This window comes from Aotus nancymaae, unplaced genomic scaffold (assembly GCF_030222135.1).
Source record: "Aotus nancymaae isolate 86718 unplaced genomic scaffold, 86718_ANA_hifiasm-v0.15.2.pri h1tg000089l, whole genome shotgun sequence".
Taxonomy (NCBI): Eukaryota; Metazoa; Chordata; class Mammalia; order Primates; family Aotidae; genus Aotus; species Aotus nancymaae.
In genome coordinates this window covers 26,030,561-26,051,008 of record NW_026988504.1, presented here as the reverse complement: position 1 = coordinate 26,051,008, position 20,448 = coordinate 26,030,561, and the positions used below count along the sequence as shown (strand labels likewise).

General features: G+C 53.4%; 1 protein-coding gene across 1 annotated transcript; it reads right to left on the bottom strand.

The window, feature by feature from the left end:
* Positions 1 to 4,708: 4,708 nt before the first annotated feature.
* On the bottom strand, positions 4,709 to 19,976 carry CCR7 (C-C motif chemokine receptor 7). The gene is made up of 3 exons (XM_012452030.2): positions 19,906 to 19,976; positions 13,177 to 13,226; positions 4,709 to 9,964 (listed from the first exon to the last, which is right to left on the bottom strand). Exons 1-3 carry the CDS (start codon positions 19,913 to 19,915, stop codon positions 8,888 to 8,890), a joined length of 1,137 nt encoding a protein of 378 aa, XP_012307453.1. The 5' UTR covers positions 19,916 to 19,976; the 3' UTR covers positions 4,709 to 8,887.
* Positions 19,977 to 20,448: the final 472 nt, after the last annotated feature.

Sequence of the window (20,448 nt, the reverse complement as noted above, 5' to 3'; positions counted from 1 at the left end):
CATAGTATTCCATGGTGTATATGTGCCACATTTTCCCTGTCCAGTCTATCACTGATGGGCATTTGGGTTGGTTTCAAGTCTTTCCTATTGTAAATAGTGCTGCAATGAACATATGTGTTCATGTGTCTTTATAGTAGAATGATTTATAATCCTTTGGGTATATACCCAGTAATGGGATTGCTGGGTCAAATGATATTTCTGGTTCGAGATCCTTGAGGAATTGCCACACTGTCTTCCACAATGGTTAAACTAATTTGCACTCTCACCAACAGTGGAAGAGCATTAAAGGTATGCTTCTTTTTTTTTGAGATGGAGTTTCGCTCTTTTTGCCTAGGCTGGAGTGCAATGGCACGATCTTGGCTCACCACAACCCTACACCTCCCAGGTTTAAGCGATTCTCCTGCCTCAGTCTCCTGAGTAGCTGAGATTACAGGCACGTGCCACCACGCCGGCTAATTTTGTATTTTTAATAGAGATGGGGTTTCTCCGTGTTGGTCAGGCTGTTCTCGAACTCCCAACCTCAGGTGACCCACCCGCCTCGGCCTCCCAAAGTGCTGGGATTACAGGCATGAGCCACGCCCGGTCGCTAAAGGTATGCTTCTTAAGCATGTAGGAACGTACTCATGAGTGTGCACCTGCAGGAGCAACTGCAGAACTTGTAGGGCCCAGGGTGAAATGTAAGTGCCGGGCCCCTTGTTTAAAAATAATCCAAGAATTTCAAAGTGCAGGCAGCAAAGCACTACATCCAGCACGGGGCTTAGTGCAGCGCCCAGCGTGACTGCACAGGTCGTGGCCCATGAAGCTGGTCGTGTACGTGGGCAAGCTTTCTATTTGCACGTGAGTATGCGTGTGCTGGTTGTGTGACTGGTGTGTGTGTGGTATGTGCAGTGGCGTGTGAATATTGAGCATCTGTTTGTGCAGGCTGTTTGTGAGGTGGGACTGCTCGTGTGAGTGTGCTTGGCCGTGAGATCTGAACCCTCCCCCACCACCCTGAGGACAGACTCCCTTAGCAGCTGCCTATGCCTGCTGCCGATGCCTATCAAAGGAAAGGTGTGTTTTATTTTTGGCGCCCTTGCTGCCTATTCCCATGGTGCCCTGGGAGGCTTTTATTTGACTGCCTTTGTTGGAAGGGTGACAAACACTTCCCTCCACCTGCTGCCACGGTGGCCCCACCAGAAACCACAGCTGGGGGTGGAGCAGCTTCCTCAGCCCCTCACACACTTGTCCTGCACCTCTTGCAAGCATCAACATGCCCAGAGCCCTGCCCAGCTGAGCACTGGCCTCCCAGACTCTGCTCAGACAAGGCAACCATAGCAAGTCAGAGCTGGAGGTGATGAGTAGAAGTGATTTGGTCTAGCAACCTAATTCTACAGCTGTGGAGCCGGAGGTCCAGAATAGGGAGGTGACTTGCCCATATCTCCCAGCGAGTCTGTGGCAAAGCCTGGATATCTGCCTCTCAGGCAGGGGGTGTGCAGTCCTGCAGGGCTAGCCCATGGAGGAAGCCTAGGTGAGAAGCAGAACCCGGAGGGGAGAAGACGGGACCGGGTTCTGGGTAGCAGCAAAGACCTGGTTATTGCCTAGCTGTGGGGGTCACATCCCCCTGGCAGGTGGGGACCGTCTCTTTGTTATTTGATTCTCCCTTCTCCCAGGTCAGAGCTCTGTGTCTGGCAGGGTTTGAAAGATGTTTTCAAACTCAAGAAGCGACTCCAGAAATATTTGATGTTAAACAGCTGTTTTGTTGAATGGGGTAGTAGGGTGACAAAAGCAAGAACTTTGGAGGCAGCTAGAACTGGTTGAAGTCAGTAGCTGTGTGACATTGACAGAGTTACTTAACCTCTCTGAGCCTCCGTTTCCTCTTTTATAAAATGGGACTCTAGTAGAGTTGTTGTGGGGATTAAATGAGATAAGATACTGATGCTTAATACGGTATATAGTACGTAATAAAATCTTAATAAAGTTGCTAGCTGTGTTACCACAGGTAAGTTACATGAGCCCTCTAAACCTGTTTCCTTCCCTGTTGTCATAAGAATTCAATGACAGGGAGCACAGCTGGCCTAGTTTTTGCATCACAGGCACTTAGCAAATATTAGCCTGACTCCGGCCTGGATTCATTTCCCCCTCCACCTCTTCAACGTCTCTTTCCTCTGCCCCCAGCCTCTGTGACCCCTGCCATCCCTTCCATGACATCTCATCTCTCATACCTTCTGTCTCTTAGCCCCTGACATTCCCAGCAACAGAAGCTCACCAGGTCTTGTGGTCTGTGGTTTTCTCAGGGTTCGGCTCTGATGACTATGGGTGGGAGGGGGCCACTGAGAAGGAGGCTGGGGACACGACAGAGATTGTCCTTGGACAAAAATCCCAGTTCTGCTTTTGAGAAAGGATTTAAGGATTCCAGTGGGTCTAGGCCTGTGTCTTGCCCTGGGGAAAAAGGCAGAGGGATGTCTCCCTGAGCAGCCCCGGCTCAAAGCTGCCGTCATTCTTGCCATTCTCTTCCTCCTGATTTCCAAGTCCAGAGGGTTCCAATAGCACCCTCAGCAGCTGAGTTTCCCTGAAATGGGGGTGTGCGGAGAAGGGCAGGTGGCGGGTAAGAGGTGCTAGTGCAAGCAAGATGGTGTCCAGAGAGTCAGTTGTAGGAGAAGTCCCTGGAGCTTTGGGGCAGGAGGCAGGGATGGTTCCCACACAGGTGACTTCAGCACCGGCTTCACCAGAGGCCCGGGCTGGGCCACAGAAAATACCCTCTGGGCCTGGGAAGCAGAATGCACCAGTCAGTCTTTGCACATGATCATGTTTCTGCTTCAGTCACTTGAGTGCAGTTGCATAAACCAAATGCGATCAATGAGCTTGCCTTTCCAGGCCTCTTTTGAAACACTGGGAAATGGTTTGGGGGCATCTCATCTGCTGCATCTGTTGTGCTTCCCAATGTCAGATAGTATTTACTTTGAGCAAATATAAACTATTCTGTCCTAAATAAACTCTGACACAGCCACAAGAGGACTCCAGGGCAAGAACTGTCTCCTTACCTGCCCTCTGGCTAGTGGCACGGATAGCTGACCTCGGGACCCATTGCACTGTGCAGGAACAGAGCCAGTCCAGACCTGGCCAAGCCTGCGGGGAGATGTTTATTTACCCAGAGATGTGAACCTGGAGGCCACACTGTGTGGTGGTTACCGCGACATGTAGGACAGTCCAGCCAGTGAATTCCCTGGGGTTAGTGAACAACAGATAAAAATAAGCTTATATCCATCCTCAAAGTGAATACGGGCAGGAGAGAATCTGACAGCGGCAGAGAAATCTGAATTGGGTCACGCACAGGCACAGAGAGGAGCCCATGGGGAATACACATCCTGGCCTTTCTGATTTCGCACGAGATCAGCTGAGATTCGCTTAGTCTGGAGCAGCTCTCCCTAGAAAAACGCCTGGTGAGCCTTTTCTGCACACAGACCTCTGTCTGTGTCTCTGCCTGGGCCCAAGAGAAGTACAGCGACAGTGAGGCTGGCTGCTCGAGGAGCTGGTTCTTCTCAGACAGCTGCTCCCGTGGGTTGGGAGGGCAAGGAGGGCTGGCTTTTCTGAAGCCTGACCGGGTTGCTCTTTTGAGTTGAGGGAGAGGGCCCCCCCCCCCCGCCACACCTTTTTTATTCTCCCTAGAGTTTCTCTGGGGTCTCAGACCAGAGAAACATGGTCAATTCTAACTATCTTCTCTGCAAAGAGAGACATGGGCCCACCTGTCTCTAAGGCTAATATAGCCCCCTTCTCCTCACCTGAGATTGGGACACCTGGGGAGGCTCTGTGCGTGCATGTGTGTGCGTGCGTGCGTGTGTGTGTGTGCATGCAGGAGGGGCATCTAACTACCCACTGAAGATACTCTTCAAGTCCCGCCCCCAGTGTATATTCCCTAAAACCCATTCCTCCCAACCTCCTCCTGCCTTCCCCCATCTCTTTTGACTTAACTCCCCCCGCCAACCCCTTCAGGTGTGTTTCTTCTCCCCCAACTGTTCACCCTGAACATAGACATGCAACTGAGAACCATTCCCAGCGAAGACGGCCCATCTTCCTTTCTTAAAAAATCTTAAAAAGATCAGTTGCCTGATTTCCTTTGGCCCGCTGCCTTATTTCTTTTGTATTTCATTCATTCTCCCAGACTCAGTGATAAGGACAGGAACTAGTTAAAGGGGAGAAGGGAGGTTCTCTTTTTTCTGCAGATTGTGCAGGTTTGTTACATAGGTATGCACGTGCTATGGTCGTGGTTTACTGCATCCATCGCCCCGTCAGGAGGTTCTCTTTAAGGACCTGATCAGAGGGCAAGATGGACGGTGCCTGCCGGAGAAGAACTAGACAGCATGGGATGAGGCTGGTGGGTGCCACGGTGGATATGCAGGGAGGTTCACGTGAGCCTAGCAGGGTCTGGTGGGAAGAGGTCTGGTTGGGAGCCCAGGGAACCAGGTTCAGGTTCCAGCATTGCAAAGAGCTCCCGAGAGACTTCCGGCGAGTTGCTTCCTTCTCCGAGCCCCAGTTGACTCACCACACAATGAATGGAAAGGCCAGATTCACTCATCTGTAAATTGCCTTCCAGCTTGAGTTATACATTCTGTGGGGATGGAAATGTGGCTAAGGAATTGAACCTGGTTTCCTTGCGGTTAGCAACTTTTTTTTAAAGTTACTATTTCTTAAACATCTCCCAAAGATTACCAACAGCACACATGTAAGTTTTTCTAAGCATTTTATATATATGGATTAGTCACCTTCCACAACAATCCTAGGAGATAGGTACCATTAATATCCCCATTACACAGATTAAGAAACTGAGGTGCGGAGAGGCTAAGTAATAGCCCAGGTGGTGGAGCCGGGGTTCAAACCAGGCAGTCTGGCCACAAAGTCCCTGTTCCTCACCACCACATTCAACATTCCAGGCACCGTGCTAAGTGTTTACACAAATCCTCTCCATTTTGCAGTTGAGAAATCCGATACTCAGAGCAGTTGAGCAATAGCTGAAGGTCACACAGCTGGGAAGCAGTAGAGATGAGATTCAAAGTCGGCAGAGCTCCAGAGGCTCTGCTCTCCCCTGCACCCTCCTGCAACCCTGCCAGACACTCAGGATCCCAGAGCAAGTTTAACCAATATCCCTACACTGCAACGTCTCTTCAAGCAAGTCAGCTCCTCTCCCTGGGCCTCAGTTTCACCATCTAGAAAATGACTGGGGGATTGGGCCAGCTGATCTTTGAGGTCTCTCGGAGCTCTGCGAGTGTGTGATGTGAGAGGTGTGGTAATTCTAGCTGAAAGGGCAGATCTGAGGCCTGGGAGCACCTTGAGCCTGGCCTGGGGTTGCAGCCAGGGAGGCTGAGGGAGACAAGGCGTGGGGATGAAATGAACAGGAAACTTCAGGTGACTGGAGAAGGTTCATGGCTGTGAACCCAGGAAGAGGGGGCAGATGTATGAAGCAGGTAAGAAAAGGAAAGAGAAGCCCCGGGTAGGCCTCCCGGGTGGGCTTCCCAGGGGCCACCCCAAGCTCAGGATGGGTGCGTGAGAGCCACGTGCAAGGGAGCAGGGGTCAGGCGAGCACCGAGCTGAGGTCAGAACTTCTGAGACACCGCAGTTGGAGGGAATTAATATTGCCGGGGGTTTTGTTTTCTCTGTAAATATTAAGAGATGTACAGTTATTCTAGAAAAATGTATCTGAAGCCGAGGTGGCATGTTTGTGTGGTTGGCCCGGCTGCCTTTTCCATGACCGTTGTTACATTCCTCCCCTTCAGGGACGGAGGGTTGTTTTCCCAACGGTAAGCTCATTAGGATGGCCACACTCTCAGGCTCCTCCACACGCACACATGCTCCGGCAGGTTCCCCTTGGGGACACACGTGCACACTGGCGTTGCCTCCTGGCCACACGCTCACGCACACAGTCGCAGCTGCGCCTTTTAATATTTAATGCCATTGCTGCGAACGCCACTCCACACTGACTGCGTCCGTGCCAAGCTCATTTCTCTCAGGGCGCCGATTCCCGGCTTGGAGACCAGCTGACAAATCTTGTTAAAAACCTTCCAGCCCACTGCATCTCTCGGAGGAGGGTGATGTCACGTGCTTGTGAGATTAGAGAATGGGCGTCATTACCAGGCAGCTCCATTTTCAACAAGGCTCTTTCCACTTGGGGAAATTAATGGAATCACCTATTGCGTGAGTGTCTCAGCCCTCCCTCTAATTCCCCCCAGCCCAGCACTATCGCAGCTCTGGGTCCTTCAGACGCCTCTCGGTGCATTGCAGGCTGGATTGACCTGCTCTCTGGCTTGCAGAAGTCATGGCTGTGGGTGGGCACCAGGGCATGCAGTGACATGGATACCTGGCCTGTGTGGGGGCTTGTGTCTGCTCCTGTCTCTCTGCTCCTCCACAGTTGGTATCCACACTATGGTTTGAATGTATGTGTCTCTCCAACATTCATATGTTGGAACATAAACCCCAAGGCAATGTTATGAGAGGAGGTTGGGGGGTGCTTTGGGAGGTGATAAGGTCATGAGGGCTCCATCCTTGTGAATGGGATTAATGCCCTTACATGAATAAAGGAGCAGGAGGGAACTAGTTCGGCTCACTGTGATCTTCCCCTCTTCCATGACGTGAGGACACAGCGTTTGTCCCCTCCATCCAGAGGGCACGGCAACGAGGCCCTATCTCAGAAGCAGAAAGAGCCTGTACCAGACACTGAACCTGTTGGCGTCTTGATCTTGGACTTCCCATCCCCTAAAACTGTGAGAAATACATTTCTATGGTTTATCAATGACTCCATCGGTGGCATTTTGTTGTAGCAGCAGGAAGGGACTGTGACATACACCAGCAGAGAGGGTGATGGGTGGTCCCAGCTCTCATGCAGCCTGCAAAGGGTCCCATCCCTGACCCCTGGTCCAGCATGCTGCCGTCTCTGATGTTGAGATTCACTTGGGGCGGATGGCAAAATATTACAGAAAATATCTACGGAAAGTTATAGATTATAGTCTCAAACCTTTTGGAAGGCCAAAAGGTTTTACTAGGGCAGGCCGAAGGCGGCCAGCCAGTCCATTAAGTTACGGAGAAGATAGAGATGATGAAAAGCCTCCCCGTTGAGTCTGTTTACCCCACAGCCCTTTGTCTCTGACAGTTTCCTCATGTAAACTTTGTGCTGGATGGTTCTTCCAGTGGGAGATCAAAGGGGAATTACCTGTTAATAGTGTTTACTCTGGGCCTGGAACCTAAAGCTTTTATCATTCGTATAATCACTCTTTTAACCACGTTAATTATCCACAAGTGTGTTGACTTAGAGCCTCTGTTATGAATAAAAGTGTGAACAGACAGAGGGTTTGGGTCGATTGGTTGCATTTTGCCCTTTGAAAGCAGCCAAGGCCATCCCTAGCCCACTGGAAACACTGTAAGGGTGTGAGAGTGCGTGAATTCATCCGGTTGCTGAGTCAGTGCGTTCATTCATCTGCGTTTAGTCAGGGTCGGCAGGTCAGACTTCCGCAGATGGTGATCAGCATCTCACTCTGAGCCCACAGAAAGGCTCTCCCTCTAAACGCCAGGTTTCAGAGTCAAAGGGCAGACAAAATGTCAGGGGCTCTCGTTCTGGGCTGAGCTGGGACAGGTGAGCAGGCCGCTGTGCAGGAGCCGCTAGCTGCAGCGTCCCCAGGCGTCGAGGTTACCCGGACAACTTGGCCTTCCCAAAGCTGCAGTCAGATCGGCATGTCCGGTTCAGTGCTGGCTGCGGGCGTGGGGCCTATCCCAGGAAGAGTATTTGCAAGATGGATCTCCTGTCCTTATCCTCCTCCTGCCTTTCAGCCTCTTAGTCCTGTCTCAGCGGACAGGCTCAGAGCACCCCTGAGCGTCCTGTGGTTCTGAGCATCTCTAAGAAATGAGGCCTGGGGGAGGGCAGGGAGGAGGGGAGAGGGGACGGGCAGGTGGGGCGTGGGGATTGCAAAACAAGGACATGTTCATTTGCCATTTACCAAAGACTTTTGTTTTCCTTTTCTTTAAAGCTGTGTTTCCTCAAGGGAAAACTTTATTTGTGTGAGTAACATATTGCTCTCTTAACGAGTTGAAAGCAGAACACCAGGAGAGGTTTTCAGTCCCTGTGACAAGGAACAATGAAGAAGCTTGTGGGCCTTGGGCAGCCACTGTCGCCCTCCCGGGCCCTGCCATTTCCCCTGTCCTGTCCTCCCACCCCAGTGGAGCCGCAACCTGAGCGCATGCCGTCCCCATTCTGGACCCAGAGTGTGGTTTTGGTCAGGTGGAGGCAGCCGGCCTGGTCTGTGGGAAGCACCACACTCTCCCATCAGGAGCCTGGGAGGGTGACGGCTTGAGTGTGCTCGCAGGGTGCCATGGCAGCTGCCGGCTTTGAGGACGGTGGAGAAAACCATGGAGGGAGGGGTGCAGAGAGCTCGTTTGACCGGTTCATGTCCGCTTTTCCTCACCAAGCCAAGAAGTCTCCCTGCCATCTCTGGTCTGGGAGACAAGGCCTGGTTTTTGGAAGCGGGGCCTGAGCCTTTGAGCCTCCGAGAGGCCAGAGGAAGGTTCATTCACAGCACTCACCAGGCCACTCCCACACCCATTGCACTCATCCTCCTCCACCCCTTCACTCCAGCAGGTGGGAACCGTTTCTGGACTTTCAGTCTTTGGTTGGGGGGACAGTAGCTTCTGTCTCCCAGTGTTGCCTGGCTGGTGTTAGCCTATCAGCCCTTTCTCTTTTCAGCGTCGGTTGAGGTAGCTGGGGTTGGGGTGAAGCTACCTTCTGGAGCATGGGCTCGCACTCTGGGAGGAGAGCTGCTTTTCCCTGAGCAGCTTTTGGCAGGGGGATGTCCTGAGTCAATGCGTCTGCTCCCTGTCCCCACCCCAGGGGCCCTGGGAGAGCTCCCTCCAGTCCAGGCGGAAGAGCCGCCTATGGGGAGAAGGTGGTGGTGGTCTCGGCCTCCACGCTCATGGAGGAACGTCGGGCGTGCCGACAGGAAGACCACTGCCGGAGCTGCTCCTGGCTGAGGCAGCCCAAGTCCTTGAAGAGCTTGAAGAGGTCGTTGCGGAACTTGACGCCGATGAAGGCGTACAGGAAGGGGTTGACGCAGCAGCGGACGCACGCCAGGCTGTAGGTGATGTCGTAGGCGATGTTGAGCTGCTTGCTGAGCTCACAGCTGCTGCTGGTGATGTTGAAGTTGGCCACCGTCTGGGCCAGGACCACCCCGTTGTAGGGCAGCTGGAAGACGATGAAGACCACCACCACGGCGATGATCACCTTGATGGCCTTGTTGCGCTCGAAGTTGCGCGCCTGGAGCAGGGTGCGGATGATGACGAGGTAACAGAAGCTCATGGCCAGCAGGGGGACCAGAAAGCCAATCACCATCTGGGCCACCTGGATGGTGATAAAGGCCTCCACGTGCTCCGTGATGAGAGAGCATCGCATCGCTTGCTCACTGCTGCTCCTCTGGAGGCCGCTGTACAGGACCTCCGGGATGGAGAGCACCGTGGCCAGGATCCAGATGCCCACACAGGACAGCTTGCTGATGAGGAGGACACGGGCACGGTGGCGGTGCGCTGAGACCGCCTGGACGATGGCCACGTAGCGGTCAATGCTGATGCAGAGAAGTAGGAGCATGCCGCTGAAGAAGCTCATCTTGTAGATGCCGAAGATGAGCTTGCACAAGTGGACGCCGAAGGCCCAGGACTTGGCCGCGCTGTAGGCCCAGAAGGGAAGGGTCAGGAGGAAGAGGATGTCTGCCATCGCCAGGTTGAGCAGGTAGGTATCGGTCATGGTCTTGAGCCTCTTGAAATAGATATAGGTCAATACGACCAGCCCGTTGCCCAGCAGGCCCACGAAACAAATTAAGGAGTACATGACAGGGAGGAACCAGGCTTTGAAGTTCCGCACATCCCTCTTGGAACACAAAGTCTCGAACAAAGTATAGTCCACCGTGGTGTTGTCTCCGATGTAATCGTCCGTGACCTCATCTTGACACATGCAAACCTTCGGGAAGGAGACAAGGAAAAACAGGCCAGTTTAGCTGGGTGGCTCCAACTGTGGCTGGAATTTAGCCTAGAGCGTGCTTCCTTTCCTCTCTCCCTCCCTTCCTCCTTTCCTTCCTTCCTTCCTCACTCCCTCCCTCTCTTCCTTCCTTCCTCCCTCCCTTCCTCCCTCCTTTCCTTCCTTCCCTCCTCACTCCTTCCCTCCTTCCTCCCTCCCTTCCTTCCTTCCTCCCTCCCTTCCTTCCTTCCCTTCTGCCTGCCTGCCTGCCTTCCTCTCTCTCTCTCTCTTTTTCTCTTTCTTTCTGACATGGTCTCACTCTGTTGCCCAGGCTGGAGTGCAGTGGTGCAATCAGGGCTCCCTGCAGCCTTGGCCTCTCCAGGCTCAGGTGATCCTCCCACTTCAGCCTCCTGCGTAGCTGGGACTACAGCCTTAATTTCTGTATTTTTAGTAGAGATGGGATTTTACCATGTTGCCCAGGTGGGAAGAACAGTGGTTGCATCATAGGGTCTGCATCATCAGCATCATAGCATCACCTGGGAACTTGTTAGGAATGCAAACTCAGGCCTCACTTGAGAATTCTGAGCCAGAATCTCAAGTGAGGGGCCTAGGAATCTGTGTTTTCCTAAAGTCTCCAGGTGATTCTTTGGTTTGAAATCAGTGCTTCTCAAATGTTAACTCCAATACGAATCAGCTGGTTAATCTCGTGAACGTGTCTATCCTGAATCAGTAGGCTGAGGAGGGGCCTGAGATTCTACAGTTCTGCTAATAAGTAGCAAGTGGCTGATTTTGCAGTCTCAGAGGCTCTACTTGTGCTGACGGGGGACTGGAAATCGGCTGGGCTCTGGGGCCAGATGAGCCTTGAGCTGGTTAAACCCTCTTGCCCCGTCTCTCTCCGAGCCTCAGTTTTCTCTTCTGTGAAATGGAGATGAATCCTATCTGCTTCACGTGGTTGCTGTGAGGTACCTAGCCCAGGCTCCAGCACTGTTTCCTCTCCATGGAGCTTTAATTTTGCCCTCTGGAAGCTCCGTGAGAGTGGGAACATGTGTCTTTCTTCTTGACCCTCCTTGAGAACTTGGCGGAGTTTTCCAGGGGGCTTACAAAAGACCTCAGCTTTAGGGGGAAAATCGACGGGGGGTGGGGGTCAAGGCTGAGGAGGGCCTGGAGTGAGAGGAGAGGACGGCAAATGCTCCCATTTTGAGGCCATCAAGCCTTGGGTTTGGGGCGAACTGCTGTGATCATGGGTGGTGGGTGACAGGGAGAGGACTCTTCATCCTGGGTCCCCTCTTAGCACCCAGCAGGAGCTCAGGCAACTTGAGCCCAAGTGCCAGAAACCCTGTGAATGGATGACGGGCCATGGGGGTGGGGGCGAGGCCTGCTCAGCAGCTGTGTCCCTGAAAGGAAGCGCAGCTCTCCTCTCCCACTCTCCCTCTGCGCTCCCACCCTCCCCCCAACCTCTCTGCCTCTCTCTTCCTCGCCTCTCTTCCGGCAGATCCCAATCAGCAGGGCTCAGCTGCTGGGGCTTTTTTTAGCCTGTCGGCAGGGCCTGGTGAAGGTTCAGCAGCCTGCTGTGATTTTATCAATGAAAGAGGGGGCCCATGCCTGTCCCCGCCTCTGCGCACAGTGATATATACAGGCTCGTGCAGGGCAGGGAGCTGGGCTGGAGGACCTGCCTCGTGAGGCTCACGGTTCGACCTCCAGGAACCAGATTCAGCAGCTCGACAATGATGGGTGTCTACACGTTTGTGCTGGAGGGATCCACTGCATCTTGTCTCTATCTCTTTTTCACATGCAAGTTCTGGATTCATCACTGTCCTGCTCGGGAACAGGGCGAGGACAAAGTGATGTCCAGGAGCCTTTCCTTTGGCCACCGCTAGCCTGAGATGAAAAGTCAGTGGCAGCCCCTCCTCCCTATCCTGGGCGTGGCTGCAGCCCGGGGACCCTGAAGACCCCTTCAGCCATAGTTACGGCCCAAGGTCTTAGACCAGGGGCCCTGGACAAGGGGGGTCTGGGCCGCCTTGGAGGGCGGCACTCCTGGCCACTATGAAGTGCACGCCCCATCATCCAGTCCTGCCTTCCCTCCTCCCCTCGAACCTTGTTCCTGTTTTATAATCCCCCTCCCCCAGCCTCACTGCCTCTGCAGCCCACAGCCCCACCACATCCTGTCCCATCTGAGCACCCCCTCCCCAAGTGAAAGGAAAGAATGAGTCTCAGCTGTCCTCATCCCCTCCCCAAACTTCCAGCCTCCGCTGCCAGCAATACAGCCTCCGGAGTCCTGGAGAGAGTGGGGAGTGGTGATGGGGAGGGGGGCCAGGCTGTGGGCTGCAGCCCAAGCTCCAGGGGCCTCTGGGATGGGGTTTTTGGGAACAGTGCCCAGCCTGGGGCCTGCCTCTGGCCTGAGTTTCTGGAAAGCTGCCTCTCTGGCCTCCAGACCTGGGGACGAGCCGAATTCTGTAGCACTGCCTTTCCAGCTCTGGCCTCAGCTGGACTCCCCTACCCCCACTCTGAGCTCCCACCTCTAACGAATCGGGGAAAGTTGACTTTGTGAGTTACAGTTTCGTCTAACTTTGGCACTTGGTGAGGCACACTTTCTGCTTGTTTCTGGATCGAGAAACAGAACTTTGTAAAGTGGGGCTCTTTGTTCCTGCGAGTTCAGGCCTGCTATAAAATATGTGCCCCTCTATCCCTCCCGCCTTCCCTAGGGCCCCATCCTCTCTTCCCTCCCCGCCAGAGGCCGGATGGGTCTCTGTTTAGCTGAAGGTTGGAAAGAGACAACTTTGGGGTGATAGGATAGTGACAAGATCGCCAGATCCAGGGTGATTTTCTCAGCTCACACGTGGAGTTTTACGCGCGCGGGCATGCGCACACACGCACAAACCCCAGACCCTTGTTTGCTTTTTGCAGCTCTTCTCTAAGAACTCAGAGTTCATGTTGCTGTCTCCTGGGCAGGGAGATTGGAGGTGGGAGGGGGAAGGTGCTAAGTTATTTTCCCCCTTGCTTTAATCTAAATGGAGTAAAGGAAGTACAGAGAACATCTGTGGCTCTCCAGGGTCACTCAGCAGATGGCGAGGGGGCGGCCATTAGCTTAATGAATGGCAGGTGGACCTGGGTCTGGGTCTCGTCTCTTCTAGCAAATGCCCAGCTCCTCTACCAGACCCTGGCTTGGGAGGCCGTGAGGAAGAGGGAACAGAGCTTTCCTTGGCGGGGAACCTCACCTGGAAAATGACAAGGAGAGCCACCACCAGCACCCTTTTCATTGGTTTTCCTGTAGGAGACAAGGTGAGAAAGTTATTGCCTGGCAGGGACACGTCTTTGTTATTAAAGAGAGGAGTCGAGGGGGAGACACTGTTGGGAACTCTCCTTCCCAGCTCCAGGCACTGTGTTTGCTGAAAGAGAACATCAGAACCAGATTGTGCCTTTGAACACCTGGCCCGCTGCCCGGCATCACTGTCCTCACCTCCTTCTCGTCCTCCTCCACTCCCAGGTCCTGGAAAGAAGCTGCATCAGAATGCGGGGCAGCCCCTCCCACCCCCTGTCTTGGCCCATCTGGGCTGCTTCTTAGAGCCCGGAAGTCTTCTTTTTTTTTTTTTTTTAGTAATTTTTTTTAAGAGACAGGGTCTCACTATGCTGCCCAGGCTGGAGTGCAGTGGCTATTCACAGGCGCAATCCCACTACTGATCAGCACGGGAGTTTTGACCTGCTCCATTTCCGACCTCGGCCGGTTCACCCCTTCTTAGGCAACCTGGTGGTCCCCTGTTCCTGGGAGGTCACCATATTGATACCGAACTTAGTGCAGACACCAACTGGCATAGCGCACTACAGCCCAGAACTCCTGGGCTCAAAAGATCCTCCAGCCTGAGCCTCCCGAGTAGTACAGGCAGCGCCACCGCACCTGGCTAGCCCAGAAGTCTTCTCTAGCCCAGACCGCCCCTCGAGACTGCTTGGCTGGCAGGTCTGAGCGCCCTCTCCCACTCCGCGTGATGTGGGACAAGGAAGCAAGGCTGTGAGGTTGTGGGGTAGGTGCACGCGTGTCCTGCTCTGCTTTGGTGCTGGTGGCCACTGGCCCGGGAGCATTTTCCCAGCATCCAGGTGAGTGGGCAGCCCCATGCCCGTGAGGCCAGGCCAGGGAGGCGGGCTGCAGAAAGGGGCCGACCCCACAGGCTGGGTGGAGGGATGAGGTTCCTGACTGGTCCACAGCGATGGAGACTGCCTCAGGGCCCCACCAGCTCCACAGCACCCCCTCACTGAAATGACTTTCATTCAGCACTGGCTGTCGACCACTGGGCCCACACCCCTGGCCTGCCTTTGGGGCAGAGATCCCTTCCCTTTGATCTTGTGCAGGCCCAGAATCGAGGAGGTGCCCCCAAATTGCGTGCTGATGAATATAGGAAGGATAAATACATGAATGAGGAATAAATACATGAATGACAAGTAAATGAATGCATGTCCTTTTTCCAAGGGAGAGGGCATCAAGATGGCCCGCGAGGACACAGGGGAGCTGCCCTGTGGCAGTGTGGGGGACGGACGCTCTCCCCGATGCAACTTTTTTTTTTTTTTTGCTTAACTGAAGTGCCTGCCCACACTCACTTTCTCTCCTTTAACTTGTTTTCTAGCCCAGGCTTGGGGGGCAGGTGGAAGGGGGAACGGGGTCAGCTTTGGGAAGGGATGTGTTCTAGGAGTCAGGAGGCTTCCTGGGGTCTGAGCAGCAGATGGAGACCCCGGCCTAGCACAAGGCCCGAAGTGCTCAGTTTGGTTTTGTGTCTGAGCCTCGGGCCCAGCGGGAACTTATTTCTTCCTGAGGCTGAGCAGGGAGGACAGATGTCGGAGTAATCTGCGTAGATGTCTTAGCTTACCTACAAGTCAGGGCGGAGGTAGCCCTCTTCCTGTAGCCTGACTCTCGGGTCCCAGTTAGGGCCTGGCCCACTGGAGAGTCAGTAACTTCGATGCCACAAGTGAAGGCAGGCCCGTGGCAGCTCCAAGCTCAAGAAGGTCAGGGAATGCGTGGGAACCCGTTTAAGGCATTTTCTGGAGGCCAGGGGCCCTACGGAGGCTAGGGAAGCAGCGTGAGCCCAGTGCTTCCGTGTCTTTGGCCACAGCACCACCTGCTGGAGGCCTTGCTGCATGGCACCCAGGTTGCAGCTGGTGAATGTGTTCCCAGGAAAGTGTGTAAAGCCGGGGATTGTGGGCTTGGGAGTTCCTCCAGGAAGGAGAGACTGCATCAGGCTACATAAATAAATAGGTATTTCTCCCTCCTTGAGCAAATTATCCTGCACGCTACTGCTAGACACATCCTCCTAAAGCTTAGCTCTGATGCCAATCCCCACCTCACCTTCATCCACCAGCTCTGAGGATGAAGTCCCTGATGCTTGGCCTGGCAGTCCAGTCCTCCACTGTCTGCTCAAAGCGGCTTTCCTAGGTGCATTTTCTGTTCTGGGGACATGCAGCCGCTGTCCTCTTGTTCCCAGCCTGCACTGGGCACTTGCAGTCCTGCTGGGATTGGATTCTGTTGCAACAGAGCTCCCCACTGCACCCCTAATTCCCCTTTCTCGCTGAGTTGCCCCTGAGCTCCTGAGTCTCAGTCCACATGTTTACGCCCAACCACACTCTTCGGGTTCAGCGCTCCACCCGCCCTCCACTGACTCATCTAGAGGTTGAGTCTCGAGGTTTCTTTAAACACGTAAATGTCTTTCGGTTACTCTAGAGAAAGCCCGCTCTGACTGTCAGGGAGAAATGAGAAATCTCAAAGTTTTGATAAGTCACAATGGGTGAGATCTGCGTTGATGACCCCTTCTCCTTGGTGCTGTCCCACTCCTGCCCCTCCCCAGGGGAGGGGAACTGGGGGAGTGCTGGCGTGTGTGCAGGTGATTCCTCATTCCAGGTGCATTGGAGGTGGTGGACAAGCAGGGGGCTTGTAGGTCCAGAGCAGGTGGTTTTCAAGAAAGATCACAGGGAAACTTAGGGGAACTCTGGCATGTGGCAAAAGGGAGCCTGGTCAGTGGCCATGAGTCAGATCATTCCTGTCTGTTACAAAGTCATAAAGCAACTGGTCTTGGGCAGCAGCTTGAGTGAGACCAGTGAAGTTGGGAATCTCTGGGGCAAAGGAGTGGTTGACCTAGATGTTGGGTGTTTTCTGAGTTCTTGAGTTTTCAGTAATGATCATCATGAAAATTCCCTACAACTCCAACCTGAGCCCCGAGCATGAGAGACTCCTCATCTAGGAGAAGAGAATTATTGACTGGCTGCCCCCACCCCCAAACCCTGAACTTCCATTCCCACAATTCTCTAGGTTCTCCAGCTGCCCAGGAAATCACAGTTGCCCAATCGGCTCGCCCCGAGAGCCACCCCAAGCTTTTTCCTCTCTGAACTTCCTTGCCTGCCAACACCACTTTTCTCTTTTGTCTTTGTTGGATAGGGGAGAGAGAGGAGAAGCAGGGAGGTGCTGAGAGACCTGGAGATCTGGGAATCCCATTTCAGACAGCAGGCAGGGATGGGTGAGAGCTGGATGGATCTTGCAGTTTCCATGTTATCAACTACCGTATCCAATGAGATCACTGATATTTGCTGAGCTCTCACTGTGCGCCAAACTGTCTTCACGGATGGTCCCATTCTGTCCTCTCTAAAGCCCCATGAGGTAGGCGCTACTATTATCCCCATTTACCAATGAGGAAACTGAAACTTTCTGAGAGTCACATAATGGCCAGCAGTGGAGCCAATGAAAGCAGAGAGAAAACGACACATCCTCGTGGTGGGAAAAGATACACCATCCAAAAAGAAACCACACTCCTAACCATCCTTCTGTGCTGCCGCTGTTTCTATATATCAGTTCCTCATAGGATCTCGTACGCTACCCTTGGTGATCCTCACTCTGTATTCCAGAAAATAGAGGCCCAAATGTCTGGGGCCACACAGCTGCTAAGAGAGGGACCTGAGACTTGAATGGGACAGCAAGGTTTGGGCTCTCGCTACGGCGTCAGGCTGCATTTCTGTGAGTCTGCGTGTCTAGGGTGCTCCATGGAGCATGAAGGGAATCTTCACTCCCCACGTGTCACTGGCCCCCAGGTACTACTGCCTCCATCCCCAACATCCCTCAGAGCTGGCCCCACCTCTGTTCTGACACAGGGCTTTGCTGCCACTTTGCTGCCATAGAACTCCTTCCAAAACACAAATTTATCCTTTAATTCACCTACTTGAAAAATTGAAATCTTCGATGGTTGCCCATTGCTTTCAGGATAAAGTCTCAATTCCTTAGGGATGCAGTACTACGTTTTAAGGACTGGCTGTCCTCTGCCTGCGTCCTTCCTCCCCATCTTCCTCCTTGGCATGGCCAGCTTCTCCGCCCTCCCCTCCACTTGCTTCTTTCTTGTCTGTTACTGTTGTCTCAGCTGACTGGCTACACACCTGCAGCCTTAGTCCCCAGGACACCAAAATAATGGATTTGAATATCTTTAGGTGGAGCACGCATCCTCTGGGTCACTCTACTCCCCTCCACTTCCTGCATCTTACACCCCTTCCCTCTTTTACCTTGTCGGCCTCTGATGGCAATGGAGTTTGCCATTCCTGCCACAACCTGGGCCCCCTGTGGCTCCTTGTTTGGTTTGACAACTCCTACACACCCTTCGAAACCCACCTTAAATCTCTCTCTGACCCAGGTTCACAATTCCCTTCTTGTCTTGCCCCAGTCAATGCTGTATCTCACTCTGTTGCAGTGACTTTGTGACCTATGTGTCACTCTCCTCACCAGACTGGTCATCCCTGAATCCCTCCACAGTGAGAGTTGACTGACAGTCCCAAGCAAAGAGGAGGGATTTTTTTCCAACAGTGACCCCAGACTGCAGCATCCTTCTCCCCAGCCAGGTTTCTGGAAGGTGAGAAACTGGCCCTGAATTAACTTCAGCCTCTCCCTCTGCCACCATTTATATCCGAGCTGTGAGACACATGTCCCTCATGGGTTCATTTTTCCTTGCTTTGCTTTTGATAATTCTGAAAGATGTTTGGTCTCATTGCTCGAAAGTGGGGAGGGCGCCTCAGAACTGCTCATTCAAACCGTGAAAAAGGCCAGCTCAGCCCTGCTTTGGAGTTTTCATTTTGTGTAACAGAAACCCTGCCTCCTCACCCACCTCTTACTCCCGGCTGGGCAGATGAAGAGCAGAACAACAGACCTATCTACCCCATTAACGGCCAGAGCCCCTTTTGAGCAAAGCTCTCAGCGGCTTCCCCTCCTACCAGTATTTCGGGTTTGACGGTTGGGGCTCTCTCGAGTTGAGTGAAGTAGCAAGAACATCCCTTCCTCCTGGACTGGAGATTACCCTCCCTCCCTGCATCAAAGCCTAGGAGTCTAGCACCCCCAAACCTAGTCTAGGGGCAAGACACTGTGTACATCTTCCCAACTCCCTGATCGGTCATGTGGATGGCTTGAAATCAATCAGCCAGGGCGGGAGAATTTACACCATGGAAATTGGCAAGCACTACAAATTCAGGACTTTCCCTCCAGCCTGGAGGCAGCTACCAATGCTCCGCCCCTGGGAGCTGCTTTTCAAACGCTCAGCAGCACACCACTGGGCACTGCTTGGTTTCCTTCCCGGAGGCCAATATGAAAGGCTGGAGCAGGGTCTTCTGTGGACGACGTCTGCACTCTGGGATTGTAATCATTGGGGAGTAGGATTTAAGGGCAAGTTGGCTGGGAAATGAGGCATTTGGAAGAGATTTTCAAAAACTAAATTCTACTGAGTTCTTGATACGATGTATTCATTCATTCCACAAACATTTTCTGCTCACATCCTCAAAGCACCTGAAGCTGCCTTTTAGGAGTTCACAGTCAGTGGGTGGGGTGACCACTTTAACCCTTTCACAGCTGTTTGCTGGGTCGAGATCCAGGGTTCAGGACAGGCGAGGAAGGAAGAGATGAAGTCAAGGAGGCTGTGGTGTGGCGGGGAGGGGTGTGAGGACAGCACCAGGGAACCTTCACTTTTTAAAGCCAACCCCTTGCGGCTTTGAGGCCGCCGTGGTGCATTGCTTGCTGGTGAGACAAGCCATCTAGGAACCTGGTCTTCTTAGCCTCAGTCTTGTCTGGCTCCACAGCTGAGATTTATAAAGGGGGTATCTGGAGCTGCATGAACCACTCAGAACACCCTTGGTGCTTCTCCTGGACCCCTTCTAGTCAAGATGGAGGTAAGACCCGTGAAAGGGCTTTCTAAAGAGCAGAGTTGTCTGCAGGGGTGGAGTGTGTGAGGTTTGCTCAGAGGCAGGAGCTGCGCTGAGGTCTGGCTGTGATCTCTCCAAGCTGAGTACCCTCTGCCATTCCGCACCATAGTGCCCGCCCACTCCTTAACTTGCAAGAGGCAACGGCAAAGCCAGAGTGAAGCTGGTGGGATGTGCAGCAAAGAGAAAGCAAGCACAGTGTGCACCTGCATGGCAGCGTTCCACTCTCACTACCCAGTCACCGTTAATTGGCATCTCCTCATGACCCCAGGTGGACAGGGATACAAATCCCTATTTAGCAGGGGAGAAAGGTGGGAATCAGAGAGTGGGTAGGTCCTAAGCTCTCTAGGGAGAATTTCTCTGTGGAAACTTGTCTCCAGAGGTCCCAGAGGGATTCACCTATCACCCTCATGATGAGAACAGGTTCTGCCTAGACCACCAAGCCCAGCCCCGCCTCTCTCTTATGTCACTGCCATTTTAGAAAGACATGACTTCGGCCCCTTCGTTGTCCTCCCTGGCACCAAAGGCTGCCCACTTCCCCAGGTCTGAAAAGGCAGGTGTACCCCTCCTGGGACAGCAGGCAGCATTCTCTGGAAGTAGCTTCCAATGCCCACCAAATCAGACCTGATTTCTCCAGGAAGCACCCCTATGCGCTCCACCCACCTCCTCCACCCCCATTCCACAGGGTCAGTCGGGGTGTCCAAGACCCTGATACTGTTCCTTCTCACGTGAGGAGGCTCACTCACCCAGGTCCATGACGCTTTCTGGGCGGTGAAACCACACAGGAAGGCTGTGCCTGGCCTCGCTCCCTCTGTCTGGGGAGGAAGTGGTTCGAGCCCCTTTTAAGCAGTGCAGCGAGCCAATCTCTTCCCTGCCCCTCCCACTCTTGCTCCTCCCTCCAGCTCTCCAAGATTCATGCATGGCACCTTCAGTGCCTTCAGAGATAAAGGGGCAAGTGAAAGGTGACAGAGGATGACAGTCACTGGTCATAGGATCCTGAATCATCAGGTCCTTTACATTCAAAAAGCCCCCTGTGCCGCTTGGCAGAACCTAGATGAGGGGCCATTTGTTGATTCAACAAATATTTGTAGCATCAATATCACATGCCAGGCCAGGGGTTAGACGTTGAGGAGTCAGAGATGGGTGAGAGAAGTGTCCCCATCCTTCCCTTGCTCTGCTCAGTGTCAGAGTGGAATATAGTCCCAGATGGCTTTTTCTCTGGCTTCTGAGTAGGTTAGGCCAATGGGAGGTGCTGACACATAGTGACAGGTGTAAGGCAAGAGATACGC